Genomic DNA, 23,071 nt, shown 5'->3' with positions numbered 1-23,071 from the left:
TGTGTATTTGTAGTGGAAAAAACTGTACTGATACCAATGATGCAACGTAACTTAATTACCCCAGAAACCTTAAACCAGCCAATCCTCTGCTGCTTCCTAAAAAGTAGAATGGGAAACTTTAAGTATCAAATTTACCTGACCTCTTTGGACACAGGCCTACAGGAGAATGAGAACATGCAAACTCGCACCACAGACATGCTCTGTGAAAATGACCAATATTTTTGCTATTATATCAACCATGGCACTTAAGGAGCTGCAACAGATGTCCCCCTGCATGATCCTTGCTTCAAAATCCCATCTGTATATCCATCATATCACCAGGAACATAACCCTTGTGTCCCAAAGGAGGGGCGTAACATTTAGGACCCTGTTGATGAATGATTGAATTAATTGTAGAAATACAAAGTAAAAAGTGGGATTCATCAAATTAGAACCATTAAAATCACTGATAAATACAACATCATGTGTCTGATGGTGCCAGGCCGTTGTCCTGAACCCTTTAGTATTCGAAAAGTCACATTACTCCAAAAATACACACTGTCCCTGCAACAAACTGAAATGTATTTATTTATCTGGAGCCAAATGAGGTTGCACGATTCAAATCATGAACAAAAGCACCAAGATTTTTTTTAGTTGCTAAAATCTACCATAACCAGACGCTGCAGGTAAACCCATATGTTTTGTGCACGCTCCGCTCTTGCAACTTACTAGTCTCGGTCCTTTAAATACTTATAGGAAGCAAGTCATATTTTTACAGCAGTAAATCCATAACAGGGAAATAACATAAAAAAACATAATTGCTTTTTCAACACTGCTTGCACACAGACGCAAACACATCCACCTAGAGAGTTGAGAAACCTTGGGATGTCACAGCTGATATTTCATGTTGCGACAGTCCATCTCATCAACGAGTGACCTCCGAATCAGCACGTCAGCAGGATGGCTGGTAAGGTGACACAGCGTGACACTTGACGAGGACGAACCTGCACAGACAGAACACAGCAACAAATGCAAACACCGCTCAGTCTGTGTTTGATTTGCTGTGTGAGTGCTGTCTCACCAAACGATGATGCTGACAGGACTCCATCCTGAAGTGCCTCACTGCAAGACAGAATTCACAAGATTCAGATGATTGAAACTAAACCCACCTTCATCATGAACTTGAGCCAAGGTTTAGTCTTAGTAGCAGTGATAACTACTGTACACTAAAGGTAAAATAATTCCAACTCTGCCTGTGTTACCTGTAAATTCCTTCATTGATATCGTTGATCTTGATTTACAATGATAAAGCTGAGGCTATCTGTGCTGAGCAGCCCCTGCAATTACATTTCAATAACGGTGATATGTATTTATTCAATCTTCAGGTCACATGTTTAGGTCACATGTCTTTTTAATGACCTTGCTACCTAAATATGTGTCTCCTACATCCGATGGGGTTTGTGGTATTATTGAACATCGTAACATAGCAGCTACACTGTATTATGAAAACAAACTCCACATATTAGCTCAGTTGGAAGCAATGATATTAAGTTGAACCTAATATTTTTAATTCAAACTAAGTATTATTGCCTTCAACTAACCTTATACAGTTATGTGAAATCTGTTGACATTTTTTATTAAAGTCAGTGTTTCAGTTTTTTCAGTGTGTAGACGTGACGTGTTTTTGCTAAGTGTAAATGCAATCTCCAGAAGGAAAAAGCTAACGTAAGGCTATAAATTACTTCAAATTTGCATGGCTGCGCATCACCACTGCTAAGCTTAATACGGCTAACGTTCGGCATGATGGCGTTTAGTCCCTTGTAAGCAACCACTGTTTTAAACATTGAAGCTTCAGACATTAACGATCGGCGTACAACAGATTTTTTATAATATTATAATTTTATAATATCACCTTTATTTTATTTACAAAATCTGAGATCTCTTAAGGGTGTATTAAAGCTCAACGCCTAAAATGCCAAACTCAAGGCTTTGAAACAGTAGTCCACATACAAATTGGTGACTTCACAGTGACTATTTCCACTTATTTTATACAGTCTATGGTCAGGCTGTCCAGCAGCAGTGGCACCTGATGGATACTGTGTGTACCATTATGTCAAGGCCAGCACAGAAAGAATGACTACTTTTAGTGTGGTACTTGGATACATTTTTCATGCTACCAATATTCTTTATTTTTTACAAAATAGCAATACATTTACTTGAGTATAGTTTTGGGATATCTGTTTGTTAAACAGCATCTGTGGTTATCCTTAATGTTCTATGTCGAGGGTTCCACAGCAAATACAATTGGGAGGCTCCGCAATCACACACAGCACATTATGGCACACGTTGGGTCAGAGATATCTTCACTAAGCCTGTTATAGCCCCAATGTGGCACCTCAGTGAACACAGCAACATCTGCACTGAGGTCAGTCTAAGATGGGGCTCTGTCATATATGACCCTGAAGCCTCTGGGGCCAAGAAGAATCACCAGGAAGCCCAGTCATTAATCTCCCCTTAATCTGTCTTTGCTTTTAACATGTCCACTGAAACAAGTCAGGCCATTGAGTACTTGACTTTATATTAACCGCTTTAATGTTTTCTAGTTAAATATGTGACACAGGAGAAACTGCTCCCAAAAAAAACAGATTTTTTTCTATTTTTCTCAGACATTACTTTGGCTGAAATGGTTGAAATAGCTTGTAAAGATGATTTTAAAAAAAGTAAAAAATGTTTGACACGTTGACTGCAGGGACTGGGGGTTGAACCAGCAACTTTTGAGACTACCATCTATCTCCTGAAGCACCATCCCATTTAAAGATATGAAAGCTGTTAGATCTCTATCTTCATATGTGAGAAAGATAATAGTATATAATCTAAAGGCTACAGTATCCAAGAGCAGTTTCCATTTGCTCAGTCCCTCCAACAGCATCTTAAATCTTAAAAACCATTGTCAAGTGTACAGAAAATGCATGTGGTAAAAAAACATGGTACTGTAAAGGAAATCTGAAAAAAAAACACACACTATTACTATTCGTTTTGTACCCCACAAACCAGGGCTTCATTCTAGTGATTTACCAGAACATCATTAGCAATGTCCAACAAGCCAAATTGTGGTTAACTGACCATGGCCACTGCCGTGCCTCAGTTTTATTCCCTTGCGACTCCGGCTTCATTATGTCTCCTGTGTTCTCCTGTTTGATTCTCTTTGTATATGCGTTGTTCGCATGGCAACTCCCTAAATCTCCCAGCTCCTGATTGCCAAACTGGTTTATCTGCTGCTGCCACACTCATGCAATCATTCAGCTAATCACTTATCCAGTATTTGTACTGACGCTCTAGCAACCTATGAACTCCACCTCTGGCAACCTCCCTGCTTATACAATCTCCTCGCCACCATGCCAGCTCCATTGTCCTGCCATCTCCGGCCATGCAGCTCCGGCCAGCTCCACTCACCTCATCTCCACTTCACTAAAGGTTAATCTGTTAAAAGTCATCTGACGCTGAGTCTCTGTTCTACCATTGGGTCCATTAAAAAACAAAACCATACCACAACGTTTAGCACTGTCATTGTGAACCCATGATAGATTTACACCCTCTAGCAAGGCTGTTCTTGATCTATTGGGGGGCATTTTGTAAAAAAGTCAAGGTTTAAGGTTTAAAATCAATTTGAAACCAAGCTTAAAATAAAATAACTTTTCAAGTTTCAAGGTTTTATTGGTCATATGCACAGCATATACAACGTATATGTTGGCAATGAAAATCTTATGTCCCATGCTCCTCCAACAACTCAACATACATGGTGCAAATAAGATAAATAAAATTGTGCAAAAAGAGAGAAGACAAAGTAACGTGTTTGTTGTCCAATAGCGCTTTGTTGTTCAAACCTTGTACGACCTGTATCTGGGTCCACCCTGCTCTGCCTCCGAATTGTGCCAGTTCAGGGTTCACTTTGGTGACAACCTTACACATAGCAGGTTTTGTTTACATTCAGTTCATGCATGTTGAGGTTTTTTACTTACTTTAAGAAATACAAATTTGATTTCACATATTCCAGTTATATTTCAACAGAACATATTGCTTCGTGTTTATATGAGGCCAAGAGTAATTGTATTGAGCGGTTTGATCCTGCACGCCACCAACACACTGGGGGGAGGGGAGATGGATCCTATGGGAAGACACACCCGGCCCTACATCAGATTAGAACGAAATAAAAGGATTAGTGGAGCTGGGTAATGCATGTAGCAGCGATTTAAGCTTACAAATTGCATAGTACAGATCTGTTATGTTTTAGCTCATGTACAAAGAACTTGTAAACTGCAGACGTACCAGTGTTGTCGTTTAAGTCAATCTAACCAAAGTTGCTCTGCTATTATGTATGCTGTGCTTTGCAGGTAACCTCGATCTGCTCCATCCATCAGTGCCTGATGTCCCTGCACCAGCCTCACTCTCTTGTTACCAGCCCCACTGTTCTGTTATTTCAAGTTAGTTGTACGATAGCCCAGTTGTTGCTGAGCCAGGGTTGCTATCCTTACTCCCCACTGATATTAGAACAGCAGAACGTCTGGCATGCTAACATCCACTTCAATTGCACGCTACAACAACAAAAAATCTCACATCTGTGAGTAGCAAATACATGGTCTTATGTGTAGCTAATGCAGTAACACTTAAAACGGTACTTTGTACTTTTAGTTGTTTTAGCTTTCTGTTTGAATTTTCATGATCGAATCGCATATTGTAAGTGACTTTCGATAAAAGCATCAGCTAAATGAAATGTACACTGAAAAAAACTGAATGTTGATTTTGATTAAATGTTTTATGTCAACACATTTCACATAACCGTTTGGTTAGTTGACAGCAATTATATTGAACCTGTAATTTTTTATTTACACTTAATATTATTGCTTTCAACCAACCTATTACAGTTATGTGAAATGTGTTGACATATAACAGTTAATTAAAGTCAACGTTTCAGTTTATCAGTGTAATCAAGTGAACAGTATCAGAAGTTGTGGACTGAGAGGTTATAGTGGATCAATAAATCCCCCCCACCTGCTGTCTGACTGGTTATTTCCTTATTGATTGTACAAGTCTCATCAAGCCCTCCTGGAAGGACCCTGGAAATCCACTATAAATCTCTGCAAAAATGCCCTTCTGGGTAATAAATCAGAGGAGACCGGGCTCTTCAAGTGGCTTCTGCCGGCTTGTGGCCCTGGCAGCGGCCTCGGGACAGACACCTCAAATTTATATCCAGATTGAGATTACTTGAAGTAAAAATCAGTTATTTGCTGTGAAATTGAGTAAAAACTGTTAAAAAAAATGTTGACGATATTTGCATTGGAGTAACAAAATAAACAATGAATAATTGCATGTGGGACAATATATTAAAACTATGAGAGAAGAAAGAAAAAACGTACACCACACAGTCTTTACATAAAAGAAAACCATACAGACGCATTGATGTGACGCAAATGCTCTTTGTAGTTCTATCTATGTCTATTCTAAGTGAATTTGAGTGCTGTATTGCAAATGCTGGTCCTTTAAGATAAGAAAACTGATTAATAAAATGACCCTTGGAACCCTTATCATAACTTTGTGATATATTTTTGCACAGCATGAGGATTATGGGTTTCAAGTGGAGGATGATGACGGGACCTTTTTTCATTGGATAGTATCAACAAGTACATTTTGCGACAAATACATTCTAAATGAGCTAGGGTTTGGGTGACAACAATAAATATATGATTAATTTAACCTCATGACAAGAAAAACATTGGAAAACAAATGTGGTCTCTGGTGTTAAGTCTGATGATTGGTTGACACTACCATCACTGCTTTTTTTTATGGTCTCTGTTGCTCTATAATAACATCACCTGCTTTTCTCCCATCAAAATAACTACTTTCCTGGGAAGGCTTTATCCCTTAACCATAAATATTGGTTGTGTAATGCACTTATGAATTGGTTCCTAACCCAAATGGAATTTGTTGTTATATTGTTTTGTCAGGGTTTGTTTTTCTGTGTTTGACTTTGATTTAGACGGAGCCCTTCACACAGGAGAATGAAAGAGCAGTGTCCTCATCTTGTCAAGGCACATATCCGTCTTCCCTGCAAGCGCACAACATCTCTGTTTGAGAGCTGTCAACACCTCAGACTCTCCAGGTTGAGTCATCAGTACAAACAATGAGACATTCATTATTCAAATTCTGCTGCATAAAAAGACTCCATCACCTGGTTCAACATGAGATCTCCATCCTGCTATCTCATCTGGATCATAACTGCAGGTGTGAACGCAAACAGAACATGCTGCAGTGCGAATGCTAGTTGGCCAAGACAGCATGGTTGTGTCTGGGGAATTTCCATGCTTTGACGTGGAAATGTGTTGTTGAGGCCACTGGAGGAAATTGAAAAAAGTGTGAAGTTCTCCCAGCCTCAGAGGAGAGAGGGATCTGTGTGGGAGGTAGATTACACCGTCATCCACCCCAATGCCAGGTGGGTAGGTAAACTGTTCTACCCCTCCCTAATCCTTCTCCTGTTCAGCTGTTTCCTGACCTTTGTTTCCCCTCTTTAGGGTTAGCTGTTGGAAACACACCGTACAGTCCTGGTGATGACTGTAGCTTAGGAGGTAGATGGTCATCCACCAAGCAGAACATTGATTGGTTTCATGTTGGTGTGTGCTGTGCAAGATACTTAAACCTCAACTGCTCCCGAAGTCCCCTACAGCTAATACCATTTGGTATGTACAGCATACTCCACATTGAAGTTGACAGTGTATGAGACAATTGATGTTCTTCCCAATGAGCACCAATCAAAACATCCCACATTTACAGTCCCTGAAAGCCTCATCAGCTGCTAGGAGTGACTGTGAATGGGATCTTTTGTACATTTGTGCAAAAGCATTTAGAAAGACCAGAGCAAACCCAGGAAGTTTAGTGCAAATAAGTAAAACAAAGTTATTACAAGTAATAAAAGTACTAAGAAACTAAAGTAGAGTAAACTAAACTAAAGGAGAAAGGTTCAACGGTGATTAGAAGCTGCTGTTAAAAGCTGCCACTCAAGATTTAGTAATAGACAATCTACGTGGAACTGTCCTCTTGGTGTTGTTGGCTAAAATTGTAATTATTAAACAATATGTTATTTTTAAACACAAACAAATACATAATTTATTCATATCATATATATTACAAATTTGGAGACTTGCCCTACAATTGATTGCTTTCCCTTGGTTTCCCAGAATGTTATACATTGGATTTTTGCAACTGAATTTGGCCAATCAAATTTGAGCAAATACAGCTGTGGAAAAAATTAAGAGACCACTTCAGCATTATCATTTTCACTTGTTTTATTATTTGTAGACATGTCTTTGAGTTGAATGATTTTTTGATTTATTAATTGTATTCTATAAACTACTGACAATTGTTCTGTGTTGAAATTCAGCAGACAGTGGAATGGCTGCTGTACATGTAGACATAAAGATTTAAGAAACATTTGGAGTGGTCTCTTAATTCTTTCCAGAGCTGTACTAAAACGTGAAGATTTGATTCAGAATTTGCGAACATTGAAAAAATAAATACAAACAACTTTGAACAATCAAATGTAGAGATAAACATTCAAATACATTTCAATGCATAATATTCAGTGCTGGAAATTCAATGGCTTTTTAGTTTCAAGATCAGATGGAATGGATTTATTTCAATACTAGGATTTTATTTGCAACTGTTAGGCAGCTATTAGTGTTAATACGTGTTATCATAAGATTTTGAACATTGCAATCCCAAAAAAGAAAGCTGTGCCCTCGGTATATCCCCCCTGAATAAATATAGGTGTTTTTCTTTCGTATGACATTTGGAGCAGAACACAGATTTGAAGGTGTTAGTTTTTGAGGTTCAGATGTGTTGCACTTGCTAACACTATTCCCCATACAGTGTAAACAGGTGTATAGAGAACTATTTTTCAAAATGTGATTTAACGCAGTGCACCCTTGCCCTTTGGACTGGAGATCACCAATAAAACCGTACCAAGGAAATGCTTCTCTGACTCCTCTTATCAAGTCTAATCTCAATTATTTTCCTACTTATTGAGGAGGCGCGCTGGTTACCTGCTGTAGAGGCTTATAGCGATCCTATACTAATCCATTTAGACTGTACAACCCAATGAGGATTAGGTTCCATAAATAATCTGGCCTGAACCTTTCTCCTTGTTTTCACCTAACAGCTTCTGGCTGCTTGGTGCATTGAGGAGTATACTTGTCCACTAAGCCTCCAAGCAAAAATATTAAAATGTTTTGGAATGGGTTTCCCCTCAAAAAAGTCACAAGAAAACCTGATAAGGGGCTGGAAATTGAAAAACTCTGGATCTGGCCTCTTCACGCCAACTGCAAATCATGCTAGGTTTAGCATACATGTTTGAGTATAAAGAATAATCTGTCAGAAATATTTGGATATGCAAAACCAGACATTAACAGGCTGTTCATGAGACAACCCCCTCCCCGCCCCAAAGCAGCTTGTCCAGACTCTCTCCTTCAGCGTTAAGCACTGCACTGTTCAGCTGTCTGTGTTCACAGAGATTTTAATCCGTCTCTCCGCCCCCTTGAAAGACGGATTTTTAATCCCAATAGGACCTATCGTGGTCAAATAAAAGTGAAATTAAATTGAAAGTAGGGAGTTCAATAGGGGGTCACTTATGTAGCACATTTCTGTGAATTTCAGGTTTTAGACTGAAGGTTTAAAACCAGAAACCATTGTAAACTATACCTGGAGTTCTCTTCCATGTCACACAGCCTTGTTCTTGGAGCCGAGCGTTCTCAGTGTGAGATCAGGTGACCTTAGCACAGGACTTTGGTCTAGGGCTGCAAATAATGATAATTTTTACTTCTGCCACTTGCTTTTCATGATCATGGTTGTTTAGTCAAGGTCAAAATGTCAAAAACAAAATGGCCGTCCCAATTTTTTAGAATTCAGACTAACTCTGTTATGTTGATGTGCTCCTTGATCATTTTCTTCTGCAATCCACTGACTCCTTATTCAGGACCTCTTGCCAATTTATATGTTGCATGAGATTATAATCCAAATTTGAAAAGTTACTTATAACCAAAGCTGTCAGATAAATGTAGGGGAGTAAAAAGTAACATTTTAGCGTTTAAAATGTGGTAGATTAGAAGTATAAAGTAGCATAAAATGGATAAGCTCAGGTTAAGTACAAGTACCTCAAAATGTACTTTACTGAATTCCATTACTGTTGGTGTTGACAGACAACTGATGCATGTTTCTGGTGTTAATTCAGACTTCTGATCTAGAATATAGCTTCACTTTTGCGAAATATCCAATCAACTTTCAGTTCAGAATTATTCTTTTTTAACCAGTGATAGGGATTCATCCTCCGGGATCCATCATTATCCAGAGCAAATCCCATGGAGATGCGACTGTCCTGATTGGAGATTAGTCATACACAATGTTATGATAGTTCCTGAGCCCTAATCAGGAATCATCCTGGTCACTACTCCCTTTTCCTTTCTGCCTGATGTATATACATTTTAAATATTCCACTGGAGCCCCAACGCTAACCTTTAAAAACATGACTTTCACTTCCTGCTGAGTTTGAGGCAGCACATTCATATTACGTTCCCATTTTACTTTATCACAATGTCAGAGTACCTGCACCCTCTGCCCTCGTTTACATGTTTAATTCATGTGTGACTCACAGAGTGCACCAGTGAGAGAGATACTTAGTTAGTTATACAAATATGTGATGTTTGCAAGGAGAACCAACTAATCAATTGTTGAAAATATTAAATAATAAAATGTATCTAAATGGTTGGTTCTGGAGTGTCCTCCTCCGTTAGAGAAGGGGGTTACAGGAATGTTAACACCTCTTCAGAAATCTATTTCTGGAATAAACTGCTCCGATATTTCTCTGTTGGCTGACAGTTAAGCTCTGTTTGAGATACACGTTTTGCTGTTTCACATTTTCACAGCCCTCCTCACAAATCTCCCCACAGCTTAGGAGCCAGAAATATGTATTACTGCTAGCTGGGCTTCCTGCTTTGAAGTCTGACAGAAACCTAACCATCAACTTGACTAATGTATGTAAATCCCACAAGAGTATTTCTAAAGCTGGATGTGGCTAACTAACGTTTTGGAAAGCAACGCTTAAAGATGTATAATATTTAAGTTGGAACATTTAGAAATTAAAAATGTTCCCTGATGTACGAACGGAATTTACGAGGGTTAGGGTTAGACTTGGTTAAAGGAGCCCTATTGTGCTTTTGGAATTGTCCCTTTCCTGTCATGAGTAATGAGCCTGAAATGCCTCCATTGGACTCCTTAGTTTACTTTGGTAACTAAGAGACATCACTATGAAAGACTTGCGCGTCTGCTGGCTAGCTAACCACATTGTACTTGATAGGCTTAGGGGAGGAATATCTCTAAGTGTTTGACGAATCACAACAGAGCCGACCAGCTAACCAATCAGAGCAGACTTGGCTCTGGATTCAGACAGAGGGTGAAAGTGGTGCAGCAGAAAAATAGCTTTTTGAACATTAAAGCGTGGAAACCCGTAACAGTAGAGACACTGAATACAAATATGAACCTGAAAATGAACATATTATGTCCTTTCAAATATTTTATACATTGTAATACATTTTAAGGGTTTATAAATATTAGAACTAACACATTTTTAACATTGGATTATGTACGCAGCCTTTTTGCTTGTTATACAGTATACTGTATGGTGTTCTTCCAGCTACAAGTTTGAGTAATTCCTCTAAAGCACCATCACAGCACTTCATCCGTGGCAAGGCTAGACTTAGCGAGCTATCACGTCTCTGAGGTGATGTTTGCTGTGTGAATGACACTAATTCCACAGCACGAGGATACAAAAATAGGTCTGGAGGAAAGTGTCGACATCAACAAAACGCTGCCTCTGCTTCGGCAGCACTTCCTTCAGATGTTAATAGGCTGCTTATTATGAGACATGGGTGATGCCTGGAGTGTGTCCACACACTAAGCTGTCATACAGAGGGACATCTTCCTTTCAGTTGTGTTCAGAGAGTTTGTCAGTCAGGATGGCTTGTTTATGGTAGGGGTTAGGGGGGTGATGCAGGGTTTGATGTCGTCAAGACTGTGTCAGCCATCTATGTCCGTGCCTTCTTTATGTTCTGCAGCAGTTTCTGCCCGGTCTGCTGTCTGGTAACATGGATTTTGTTGCAAGGACCAATTAAAACTACAGTTAGCAGCACTGTAGTCATAAGCGATCAACCTGAATAGATCTATGCTTTAGTCTCTCAGTAGCTTAAATCACTTACTACTGTGTTAGCTTTGTCTCCATGAGTGAGATAAAAGATCACAGAACGTGAGTCAGGATATGTTTATCATTTTTCCATCCGAGTTAAGATTTAACCACGCCCACTTTTGCATGGCCAAAGCATTGATGCAGCTTCAGATAGTCACCCTTGCCGTTTTCATCCCACAAAATATAATTTGACAGCTACAGTCACAAGTAGATTGATCAAAATAGCACTTTTTTAATATGACTGACGATTAAATGTTCATCTTGGATTCAAAAAGGATAAACTAGAAAAAACAATTGTATTCTGATTAACACTTAATTGATGAAATTTAGCGGGCCATATCAGGTTTTATTCACAAGCTAAAGTAGACGTGATGTTGGGACAGCAAAGATCTCGTTATACTGTACGTCCATGACGCAGTCGCGCTGAGCTACGTCGATGCAGAAGTGGCCGTGGTTAAATCCAAACTGGGTTGGAAAAAACGATAGACCTAGTCAGGACAGGTTAAGCTAGCCCATAGAGGGGTGCAGGAATGAGCCCAGAAAATTACATTTTATGCTTCCTGTTCTACAGCACCTCTTTTCACCCTGAAGCCAAAGAACATGTATGGTGTTAGTATAAAGGCCTGATATATTGTGTTATATAGAGTCAATGAAGCTACATGATTCAGGATTTCAGTCTCCAGGAACCAATATCTTATAGCCAAACACAGTAGGAATGTCAGAAAATACTGAAAGACGGACTAACATTGTTGGTTGACACCATCTTTGATTAGATTTATTTGACAAAATAAGACAAAATACAGTTGTCCACCTCAATTTAGAAAATCAAAATAATTATTATCCAATCTCTCCATGTAAAGGTTGACCAACATGAACACAGCTGCTGATCACCTCCGCTCTACTGAAAACCTAAACATTAGACACCACTCTAACTCTTTTCACATAGCTTTCATTTTATTAGACATGCGTTCATATTTGTTTTAAGGTGTCATAATTTACATCACACTTGAAAGTGGTAGCACCGGTGGCAGACATTAAAATGTATGTTTTATGCTGAGTTCTGATTAAAGACAGATAAATAACCGTGGAAAATGCAGAGGTTTTTATGTTACAAATTAAAGTGAGGGAGGACACCATTTCCATACAGTGGGATTTCATGTTTTTCTTAAGTTTCTAGATAAAGATTCCTCTATATGTATGGCACTTACTGACATGAAAACAAGTAACATTAAAAATGAAATACATCTTTTTTTTCTTTTTTTACAGACTTTCTGTTAGTCAGGCACCACCTTCCTCCTGCTACAGCAAAGGAGAGATCACTCAGGTTAAGGTCAATGGTCCGAGCACATGCATCAAACCGAAGAGATTCGTAAGAAATAAAGCTGACTCCAAAGATTGGTCTTTTTGCAGCCAGATTGTGTGTTTCTACTTCAAAAAGTGAAGTTTGGAACTACTGAAATGTCATTGAAACTGCAATCTGAGCAGACAGGCGTGTTCATTTGAATATTTAGTGCAACATTTACAAATTGAAATGAGATACACTATATGGCCCAATGATGTTTACTTTTGGTCTGGGGTTGTTTCCAATCCAGGATTAGGGTTAGATTACCCATCAATTTTACACAAGCAGTGGTTCACCAGTCTCAGGAAATACTATGTAGCTATTGAAAGCAGCTGTATAATGTCCAGTGGCTTCAGAGGAGCTTTGTGAAGTTAAGAATCCAAATACAATTCTTAGACTTTAAGGATTGGCTTGGTGACTCTAACTGTATGAAAGGAACAGTAGTGTTTGTCCAGACAGGGAGAATGAATTGCCAGGTTCATCCCAAATGGGATTTATTTTTCATGCTAGCATTTAGTTTTTGGACAGATTATTAGCATTTTGGACTGGTAAACTCTGGACTAAGTATTATTTTACTCCTGCAAAAAATAACACTTTAGACAACAAAATGCTTTCAACTTTGTGTCAGCATTGTGTGTTTGGCTGTTTTCTGTTTCTACAACACAGAGACAGCTCTCTGAAGTTTTCTCCACAGTTCTTTGACTTACTTATGCAATGGTGTCTAAATGCAATCATTTCCCAACCATAAGAGTGTCACATATACATGTCCAACTATCAGATATAGTTCTAATGTAGTTGTCCTCACACATTTGGCCACATAGTGTATCAGTTTATGCTTTTAAGAAACACTTTGCACAAAAATAAAATACATTTCTTTACTTGTGCCTTCTTTGAATAAAATACACAAATGTGGTCCATCTGAACCTCTCCATAAAAGACAAATCAAATCAATGCCTGCTAAATACAACATGATATGAGCAAGATGGTTGGCCCACATAAAAAATCCAGTTTTTAGTCATTAGTCAAAAGCTCTCTTCAGTAATATGTCCTTTGCTGAAAATCCTCAACTTTTTCTTGTTTCATTTGAAGACTAAATACAAATATATGAATTATTGTTCATGATTACTTGTTTATACACAGCTGTCCTGCAGCATCCTCATGTTCCCGTAGGGAGTCACACATAAGCAGAGTCACTGGACTGAGTGCGCCCGAAATTGGGCATACTCATCCTGGGCATGTCTTTGTTCCGGATCTCATAAACGGACTTCCTTCGTGCCTGAACTCCTCGCACAGCCGCTTTGATCTTCTTCCAGCCGAGGTGGTTGAGCTCTGCCAAGTTCAGAAGCACACAAATACCACTGACGGCAAACATGAAGACCAGAAACACTGTCTTCTCCGTCGGCCTGGAAACATAGCACTCTACATCTTTTATGCACGGATATCGATCACACTCGTACACCGCGGGGACATTGAATCCATACAGGAAATACTGACCCACCAGAAACCCAATCTCTAGTGCATTTCTGAACACCACCTGGATGATGTAGAACCTGGAGATGCCCTCCTGCCGTCGCAATTTTGACTTTGTAGGCTTTACGTTCAAGCTGGGGAATTCTTTGGTTTCCATGCAGTTGGGCTCTGCCTCCTTACTGCAGTTGTCTGAGTTCTGCAAAATCCCGTTCACGATGGTGTTCTTCATCTTTTTGTTGTCATCTCTCTTCATGTAGTCCATTTCTCTGTCCAGGGAGAGGTACACGGTTGAGAAGCGTCGCTCCTTTTGCTTGGCGGACTGGTGCACCGAGTAGGTGATGAAGCAGAGGCTGGGGCAGCACACTATGATTATCTGGAATACCCAGTACCTGATGTGGGAGATGGGGAAAGCCCGGTCGTAGCAGGCCTGGTTGCAGCCAGGCTGTAAGGTGTTGCATACGAACATGGACTGCTCGTCGTTGTACACGGTCTCTCCAACGATTGCTACGATCAGAATCCGGAAGATCACAACAACAGTCAGTAGGATCCTGAGGGGAAATCAGAAATATAACACATTTACAGTAGCTGTGAGAGTCACAAACACTCTTTTTGAGTTCAAGACTCAAGATCAGATATCCAAAACAAAATGATCACTGTGCTGGCTGCATGTTGAGTTCAACCATGATCCTGGTCTCTTTATGTCAATCACAACATTTGACATTAGTAAACGGTCAGTGGGTCAATGGTTCGATACCCAGCACCTGCAATCAACGTGTTGCAGTGTCCTTGGGCAAGATAGTTAACCCCAAATTGTCCCCTTATGTCTATGGTATTCAAATGTATGTACGTTTTTTTGGATATTTGTTTCATTACAATCAATACTATATTGCCTATAGCTACCTGGTAAGCCAAATAGGGAGCTGTACTTATTTGGGACTCCAATTACTCTGATGAAAGCAAGGTAGTAAAAGTTGCTCAGAAGGCAGTAGACCAGAATGATACTGGTCCCAATTACACATAGCTTTGTTTAAAGGGTAATAAGCTAGAAAGGTTAGAAACCACTGGACCGTTTCGTTTACCAAAATGTCAGACAGGCATTCAAACCACTGGCCAGCTGTAGGGAGAAGACATTACGTTATCCACAGGATAATAAAGGAACCCTTATTCACCCCACAGAGGGTACATTTAGCCTTTGACCCATCCTAGTGTTAGGAGCAGTTGGTTGCCATATGTACGGCGCCTGGGGAGCCATGTAGGGAAGAGTGATCACTATGAGGCTCCTAGGTTAACTTGTGTTAGGAGCTGTGTCCCTGAGTCTGAAGGACCCTCTTTTGACCTGTACTTAGTCTGTTTCTTGTTATCTTAATCAGGGATGTAGTCATTATGTTAAAAGAAACCATGTTTTGGCCAATCTTCCCATGTTACAGCTTCTTTTTGTACTGCATGTTTACAATGTTATGTTTACCTTTCTGCTGATCATTATCCAAAGCATGTTTTCTGCACCCCAGGCAGCCTTGACCCCAATACCTTTTACAATGGTATTCAAGCGAAACAAATCCATCTGCATTTTAACTGTACCAATAAAAGCAGGGATGGTATTTTCTTCAAACCATTTGCTGCAGGTAAATTTAAGTGACTATACCTCACATATGTGTTCTATTTAGTTATCATTGTCAGTAATTGTTGCCTTTATTTTTTTAAGGAATTTGATTTTAAGAAACAAAATAAAATCCAGCAGGAAATAATGCAGCGAGGAGCAATTCATATAATTGTATTTATATATAATAATAATAATAATAATAATAATAATAATAATATTTTGTATTCACTCTATTTAATGTATTATTTAAGAATCCATTTCATATATGTTTTATGGTTTTAGATGTTTCTTTGAATGTAGAAACTTAAGCATGACAACATTTACAAAAGTGAAAACAAATGCTTTTTTTATCTGGATGTCAGAATTGTTTTCAGTAATCATTATACTGTCTTACTGATAATAAATCTATATGTGACATAACAATTGTATTTCATGTCATGTCAAATAGACACAAACCATCGACTGAATATCGGTTTAATAAACCAATAATCACTTAATTACTCATTTACTTTTAGCAGGTTCAGGACAATCACTTTGGTTTTGTCTTCATAAGAATGACAGTCTGCCCAGCCAAACGATTTATATTCTGTCATTAATGAGTTCAAATATAATGAAGCATCTCTGAAATGTGCCCTATTAGACAGAACTGGATCCCCGGATGGGCCATCAGGTGGTAGCAGGGTGTGCTTAGGGTGGAGCTGTCCAGAGCTGAAACAACACGATTACATCACAGTCCCCCTGTGGTGGTCTGACTTAACACAATGGAAGTTAAGATTCATGCTTTCGTTTAATAATACTTTTATAAATATTACAACAATTATACATATTAACACTATCTGGTTTAACAGAGTCTCAGTTATGCACTCCTTCTTGATTCTCGAACTGTACTTTCGGTTGGCACTGTTTATTTTTGACGTTGATGTAAAACTTTTCAAGAAGAGAACGAGGACATCTTTCTATCCTGTTTTTCCTCCACCTCTTACCTTCCAATCATAGTAGAGTGTTGCTGGACAGCCGCCTCCAACAGCCGCTCTAATATGGTCCACTCCGCCATGGTTGCTCATTCGGAGAAGATAACACTCAGGAGAAAATTGTGCAGAAAAATACAAAACCGAGGATCTGATTATTCCTTATCTCGGATAATATCCAGTGAAAGCCTGGATATGTCTCTGTGTGTGTGTGTGTGTGTGTGTGTGTGTGTGTGTGTGTGTGTATCTCTCCTCTCCAGGCTCTGATAAGTACTCTGAGCCGCTGTGTTCTGCACGTAAGGCGGCTTCTGTGTGACTGCGCGCCGTGAGGAGCACCGCGCGCGGTAATCCAGCTTTAAGTAGACTCCTTTGCGTCACACGAGCCCTGGTTGGTTGGAGAGATATCCACCGCTTCACGCGACCAGACGAGAGTAGTGTGCACACAAAGTGACAACAAGTTAGTTTAGCCCATATTCGCACCGCTGAGGTCAGAATAAAAATGCAAATGTCTATTGTGATCCTGTCAGCTCGTGTATACTATATAGTATACTCGTGACTCCTAGCATCACATATTATGATTTATTTGATTAATTATAGTAGGAATAGCAGTAATAGTAGGCTATAAATTGTAACTGTATTATTTGTAATGTTTCAAAACCATTTAAAAGGAATTAAAACATGTTAATAATAAAACAATTTCATTTTCAATTAATTCACCGTGATGGATTACAACAAAACAGATGCTGTATCATTAATATTGTGTTAATGTTTTTTCTAAACATAGGAGTTAATGGAGAGGTAAATACCTCTTAGTGTCACATGATTGACAGCTAGAGCAGTTGCTATAGTGACAGTGGGCCTAATACAGACCATATCACACATCTTCTATACAAATAGTAGATACATCCCATCTTATCATTTGCCAACCCCTTTAAGACATGTTGTTATTGTTGTAGTGTACATCCTACACTAAGTCATCACTGGCTGCATTGATGCACCCTGGGATATTGAAGTGTTTTATAGAAAACAGATTGTTTTAGAACTTCAAATAAAGTGGCATGTAAAGTAAGATGTGGACACAATTACTGCATGTGGTTCTTTATTTACTCTCAATAACAGTATTAAATACATACATAAACCCACATACATATCCGATTTGACATTAAAACACTACATAAACATATTACATAAGTACCTTTGAGCTAATTCTAACCTATAGTATAAAATATAGTCACACAACAGAGACGTGAAGAGCTGTCTGCCCATAGCTACATCACAGATTCATATTAGTATGTGTAGTGTCTTTACTGGGGCATTTCTCCATGCTTTAATGTTCACAAAGCTCTTTATTTTTCTCATACTGCCTGTGCTGCAGCACCTCTTTCCACTCTCTGTCTGAAACCAGAACCCAGTCTGCTCTGACTGGTTAGCTGGCCGGCTCTGTTGTGATTGGGCAACCACTTAGAGTTGTCCCACCCCTTAGCCTATCACGTACAACACATTGCAGTCTAGCCAATAGAAGAACAAGTGTAACATAGTGATGTCATTATTTTATGGAAGTAAACAAAGGAGCCTAATGGAGGAGTTTCAGGCAGGGGGTAATGTGGGAGAGAAACTCCCTCTGGAGGGAATTTAGGGATTTTAGCCTCTGCAGACCATTTACATGCACACCAAAATGTTTCACACTACAGGAATGGGAAGTCCCAAAGGAGCATACTATAACCTCTTTAAGACTTGCCCAGTGCTCTCTGGTATGCCAGGTAAGATAGAGAGAAAGTCAGAGTGAGTGAGGATAACAATTTTAGGCTAAGATTGTTTTGACTTGAAGATTTGAAAATGACTTTAGATAAAGAATCTTCCTGTGCAGGATAAATATATTGACATCTGTTTTTCCTTGTCTTAGCTGATTTGATGTTTGTCAGACATCAGTTCAGTCTCTTTGTTCTCCAGTGTGCTTCTTTTCATCTCTCTCATCATGACAGAGGTTGTGATGGAACTGTATACAAAGGGGTTGAAAACGACAACCTCTTGTAATAAACACTGAACATGACAGAAAATATGCAGTGTGAAAAACTATACTGAAGTTCAGCAAACCCAACTAACTTGGAGATAACTATAAAACAAGTAAGGCAGGTCGGGGTGTACAGCACGTTGAATTGAATTAGAGGCTGCTTGATGGTGTCCAGACTGTCAGGGGAAAGTTAGTTAGTTGATCCAGAGGGAGGTGGCAACGCGGGTGTGGCAGTGAGGCACTGGAAATCACTGGAAGGCTCCATGTGTCATCCCTGGTTTGATCAAATTGTTTAAAAAAAGGTGATTTCAGTAATAAATGATGAGGAGGGATTTGTTGACCAGGTGTTGATGGGGTCACAATGTAACTTAACCCTGGATAAATGTTTTATTGAAATTCTCTACTCATCATTACAAATAAACGCGGCACAAAACATTGAGTGAAGATTATGAGGTTAACTTTTTGGCATAATCGCACAGGTCTACACAATATGATTGACAAAAACTGACATTGTTCAAAATTGCAAACTGTTTTGTTCCTCCAAAATGTATTGCATTTTGAAAAAGTACAAGAAGATTCACCCTACATGCACTTTTAATTCTGCTTTCCCTTACTCCGATACACAAGCACTTACACGCATGCAGGCACGCACGCACGCACGCACGCACGCAGGCACGCACACACACACACACACACACACACACACACACACACACACACACACACACACACACACACACACACACACACACACACACACACATAGATTTGCAGCTTAATAAAATATGAGTTTTGATTCACAAAGTGGACATTTTCCCTAAGGACACTAATCCTACTTGGTTAGTTACTAAGGACAGTCGAACGTTTCTTTTATGTGCTGTCAATCATTTCTCTGAACATCTGTTCTATCCTCACATTCAAATCTAGAACACCAAGTTCCCCTACCCCAGTTACCTCTGCATGTTATTTATTTTGAGACTGGATGCTCCTTTATAATCTTTATAATATTGGGGCTTTGTGCACGCTAGACATATTTCTGTTTTCTAGATCAATTCCACTGAAATATTCTTTGCACATCATGAGAAGTCTCAGTGAAATTTTAAAAAACCGAGTATGATGATTTAAAGAAGTATGATAGCTAAATTATTATTTAAAAGTCCCCTATTATGCAAAATGCACTTTTTGATGTCTTTTATACATAAACATGTGTCCCCGGTGTGTAAGGAGACTCACAGAGTGTCAGAAAATACAACCTTCTCTCTCTTCCTCCTTACCCACGTCTCTAAAAACGGGGGTACAAACGAGCTGATCCAGATTTGCTGCTGATATGACCTCATAACCGAAATGTGGGCTGGATGTCTGCAGGAGGGACTTAGAGTTGTTGTTTATATAATACATATTGTCTCTTTTCTAGTGGTAAACACTGAGAAGTGTTTCAGAGATAATGCTGGATGTGGTTTGGAACATAATATGGCGTTCAATCATGGCAGCGTTTAGCTGAGTTGCTCCCGGTAAAAACTTTCACAGAGGAGAGAGAGCTGCATGACGATCCAAAGGGGCGTGGCCAGCTTCAGCTGAGCTCAAATTTAAAGTGACACAGAATCAGCACTTCAGGAACAGGGCTGAAATAGAGGGGGATGAGGCATGCTACAATGGGGGATCTTGTACAGAAAAGGTTTGTATAGATATGGCCCTATAATATATTGTTCAAATATAGCCTAATAGGAGACCTTTAAGTCACTGAACCCCTCCACTCCACTAGGGGTCTCTGTGTGTGGTCTCTGCTTGCTGGCTCTTCATTTGTGTTTCAGATGATCCAGCGTGATGAGCCACACCTGAGAGAATTGGATAAAAAACCCAACCCCATCCCACATTAGCACTGACTCCTCTTTCACACCCATATTCATTACTGATTTCTCAATTCCGTGTTTGTTTTTGGTTATTTTAGGTGTTCAGTATTGTTATCGTGTAATTAAATATGCTTCTTGTTACATGTCAACTGGTCTTCTCTCCCATTTTTGTTACAGTCTTTGAGCTGGGCTGTAACAATCACAATCACACATATTAAACTACATTCCGAAAAGTCTGTTTTGATTGAAACTGTTGCTCCACTGGTGAGATACTCTTTGATTCTTTCTCTGCCTTCAAAATGTGCAAAGACAGCCGTGGACTGAAAAAGCACACTAACTTATCTGTTTTGTTAGATATTGGTTTCAGGGCGCACTGTTGCAATCGAGCACAGTTATAAGATCCGGAGCAGGAAAGACTTGCTTGGCATTTCCTCCCCTCTTTCACATCTCCAGCCCCACACCAGCAACAGGGTAACACCCAATCAAAGGAAGAGGTGCACAGGTCAGGAGAGGTGCCCTAGGATTAGGACCTGTGTCCACATGTACTTAAGCAATGTCACAGATTAAATTACCTTGTAATCATCCGCTGACCTATAAAATGTGCAGTTGTGATGGGTCGGCTGTATCCGGGCTCACACTCAGTCAGTCAGGGCAGACTCCCTCAACGATGCAATAATGTCAAGGGCAATCAGAAAAATGCATGATTAGTGATGACATTTGATACAAAACAGCCTCACAAACGGACAGAAAGAAGAGACAGTACAGACAGTAATATTTCCACCTTGTAAAAACGAAACATTTTCTAATCTTTAAATCCCTGTTTACCTACAGGCAGCTCAGCATGAGTGTGATCCAGATAAGTCTATATGTTTATGATATAGCACATTCTAAACAATGACAACGTTTAATGAATAGTGATCAGAACAAATCCGAGAACATGCTAAATCCCCATATCTCTGTGGTGTCATAGCAGGGAGCAAAATAATAACAGTAGCAGTCAGGGAGCATGTTCAGCTTTAGTTTGAACAAGGAACATCATTCAAGTGTCAACACATCATACTCAGTTATTGTGTTAAATGGTTGCCTTTTTAATTGAAATCAGAGAGACATACTGTAAAACATGAAACAAAAGCCCATTAATATTTACAGTGCAGGTGGACAAAGCTTATCATCATACATAATACACACACAGGCTTGGGGGGTAACGGATTACTTTTAATGAAATTGCAGGATAAAAAAAAGGTAACTGTATTGGATTACAATTATATATATATATATATATATATATATATATATATATATATATATATATTATATATAATATATATATATATATATATTATATATAATATATATATATATACAAAAATACTGGTTCATTTAAATAAAATTGAGAGCAGGATGAAAGTGTTACAATACATTTTTAAATAAAGATCGATATATTATAGGTAGACGTACTGAATTAATTTACTTTATGGTTTATATTTAGGCTCCTTTAATTCTTCTTTATTTTGAATGCATGTATTTTTAATGCAGTAGGTGGTGATTTATTAACAAAAGTACAGTCAATGCTTTTGATGAATGTATTAAGCTTTAACAGTTTGTAAATTATTACTGTTACTACATTTTTTATATGAAATATCTTGGTTTCTTCTTCTCTCATGTGATGATGTTACATATTAAGTAAAACACATCTTGTTTTTTATTTATTTTCTCTTGTTTTTATTTGCGTTGCGTTTGATATTGAGGTAATCCAAAATTAACAGAAATTGATCAGGTTATATTACTTATATTTTGATACACAGATTAGGTTACTGATTACATTTTGTGACATGTAAGTAGTAACTGTAACGGATTATATATTTAAAGTAAACCTCCCAACCCTGTACTCTCATTCTCACACTGAGACACTTTCATATTTCAGAGTCTCTCTCCTGGCTGATCCCCACAGCAGGGAAATGCTGCCACCTTTTGGTGAAAGTGAAGAAGCGCAGAGGCAGTTTACTATGCAGACCCTGGAGAGAGCAGCCGGACCTCTGAGTTTTGGTTTTGACAGTTTCCATTCTTCTCGGACAAGTCTTCCCATCTAAACCTTCAGTGTTGTAAGTAAGTTTATCATGCTTGTTCATGTGTTTCAGTCAACTGCTCTGAATTGTCTTCACAGTGCAGAATGGTTATGTGTGTTTCCGTATTTATAGTTTTATTTTTATTTTTACATTTAGCAGCTGAAGGATATCGTTTCACTGTGCTCCCCTGAAGTGACCATGATTGGTACCGAATAATGGTCCAAAAAGCACAAACAAGGGGAATTAATCCTTTCAGTTTACATTGAATCATCACCTTTATTGGCCAAGTATGATTTTACATATTTGTACTAACTTTCCGCGTGATCATGCATGTTCGAGCAAGTTTGGTTTACACACACACACATACAACTATGAATATTAATTCAAATATACATAAATAGAGGTTAATTAAAAATACAAGTGGCGCCTCAATTAGGTAGGTGCATTAACTGGAACTTAAAATACTTTGAAAATAATTAATACTTATTACAAAATAGCTTC

General features: G+C 38.8%; 1 protein-coding gene across 1 annotated transcript; it reads right to left on the bottom strand.

The window, feature by feature from the left end:
* Positions 1-12,074: 12,074 nt before the first annotated feature.
* gjd2b (gap junction protein delta 2b) lies at positions 12,075-16,883 on the bottom strand. Its single transcript, XM_063902332.1, has 2 exons — positions 16,659-16,883; positions 12,075-14,623 (listed from the first exon to the last, which is right to left on the bottom strand). Exons 1-2 carry the CDS (start codon positions 16,727-16,729, stop codon positions 13,780-13,782), a joined length of 915 nt encoding a protein of 304 aa, XP_063758402.1. The 5' UTR covers positions 16,730-16,883; the 3' UTR covers positions 12,075-13,779.
* Positions 16,884-23,071: the final 6,188 nt, after the last annotated feature.

Source organism: Eleginops maclovinus, chromosome 15 (assembly GCF_036324505.1).
Source record: "Eleginops maclovinus isolate JMC-PN-2008 ecotype Puerto Natales chromosome 15, JC_Emac_rtc_rv5, whole genome shotgun sequence".
NCBI classification, from domain to species: Eukaryota; Metazoa; Chordata; class Actinopteri; order Perciformes; family Eleginopidae; genus Eleginops; species Eleginops maclovinus.
Note: the sequence above shows the minus strand (reverse complement) of the source record. Positions and strands in the feature narration are given on the sequence as shown.

Bases quoted from the DNA above. Each gene is read 5' to 3' on its own strand.
- gjd2b (XM_063902332.1), bottom strand. From the start codon at position 16,729: ATGGCGGAGTGGACCATATTAGAGCGGCTGTTGGAGGCGGCTGTCCAG. The intron at 14,624-16,658 runs GTAAGAGGTGGA...ATTTCCCCTCAG, and splicing joins CACTCTACTATGATTGGAAG to GATCCTACTGACTGTTGTTG.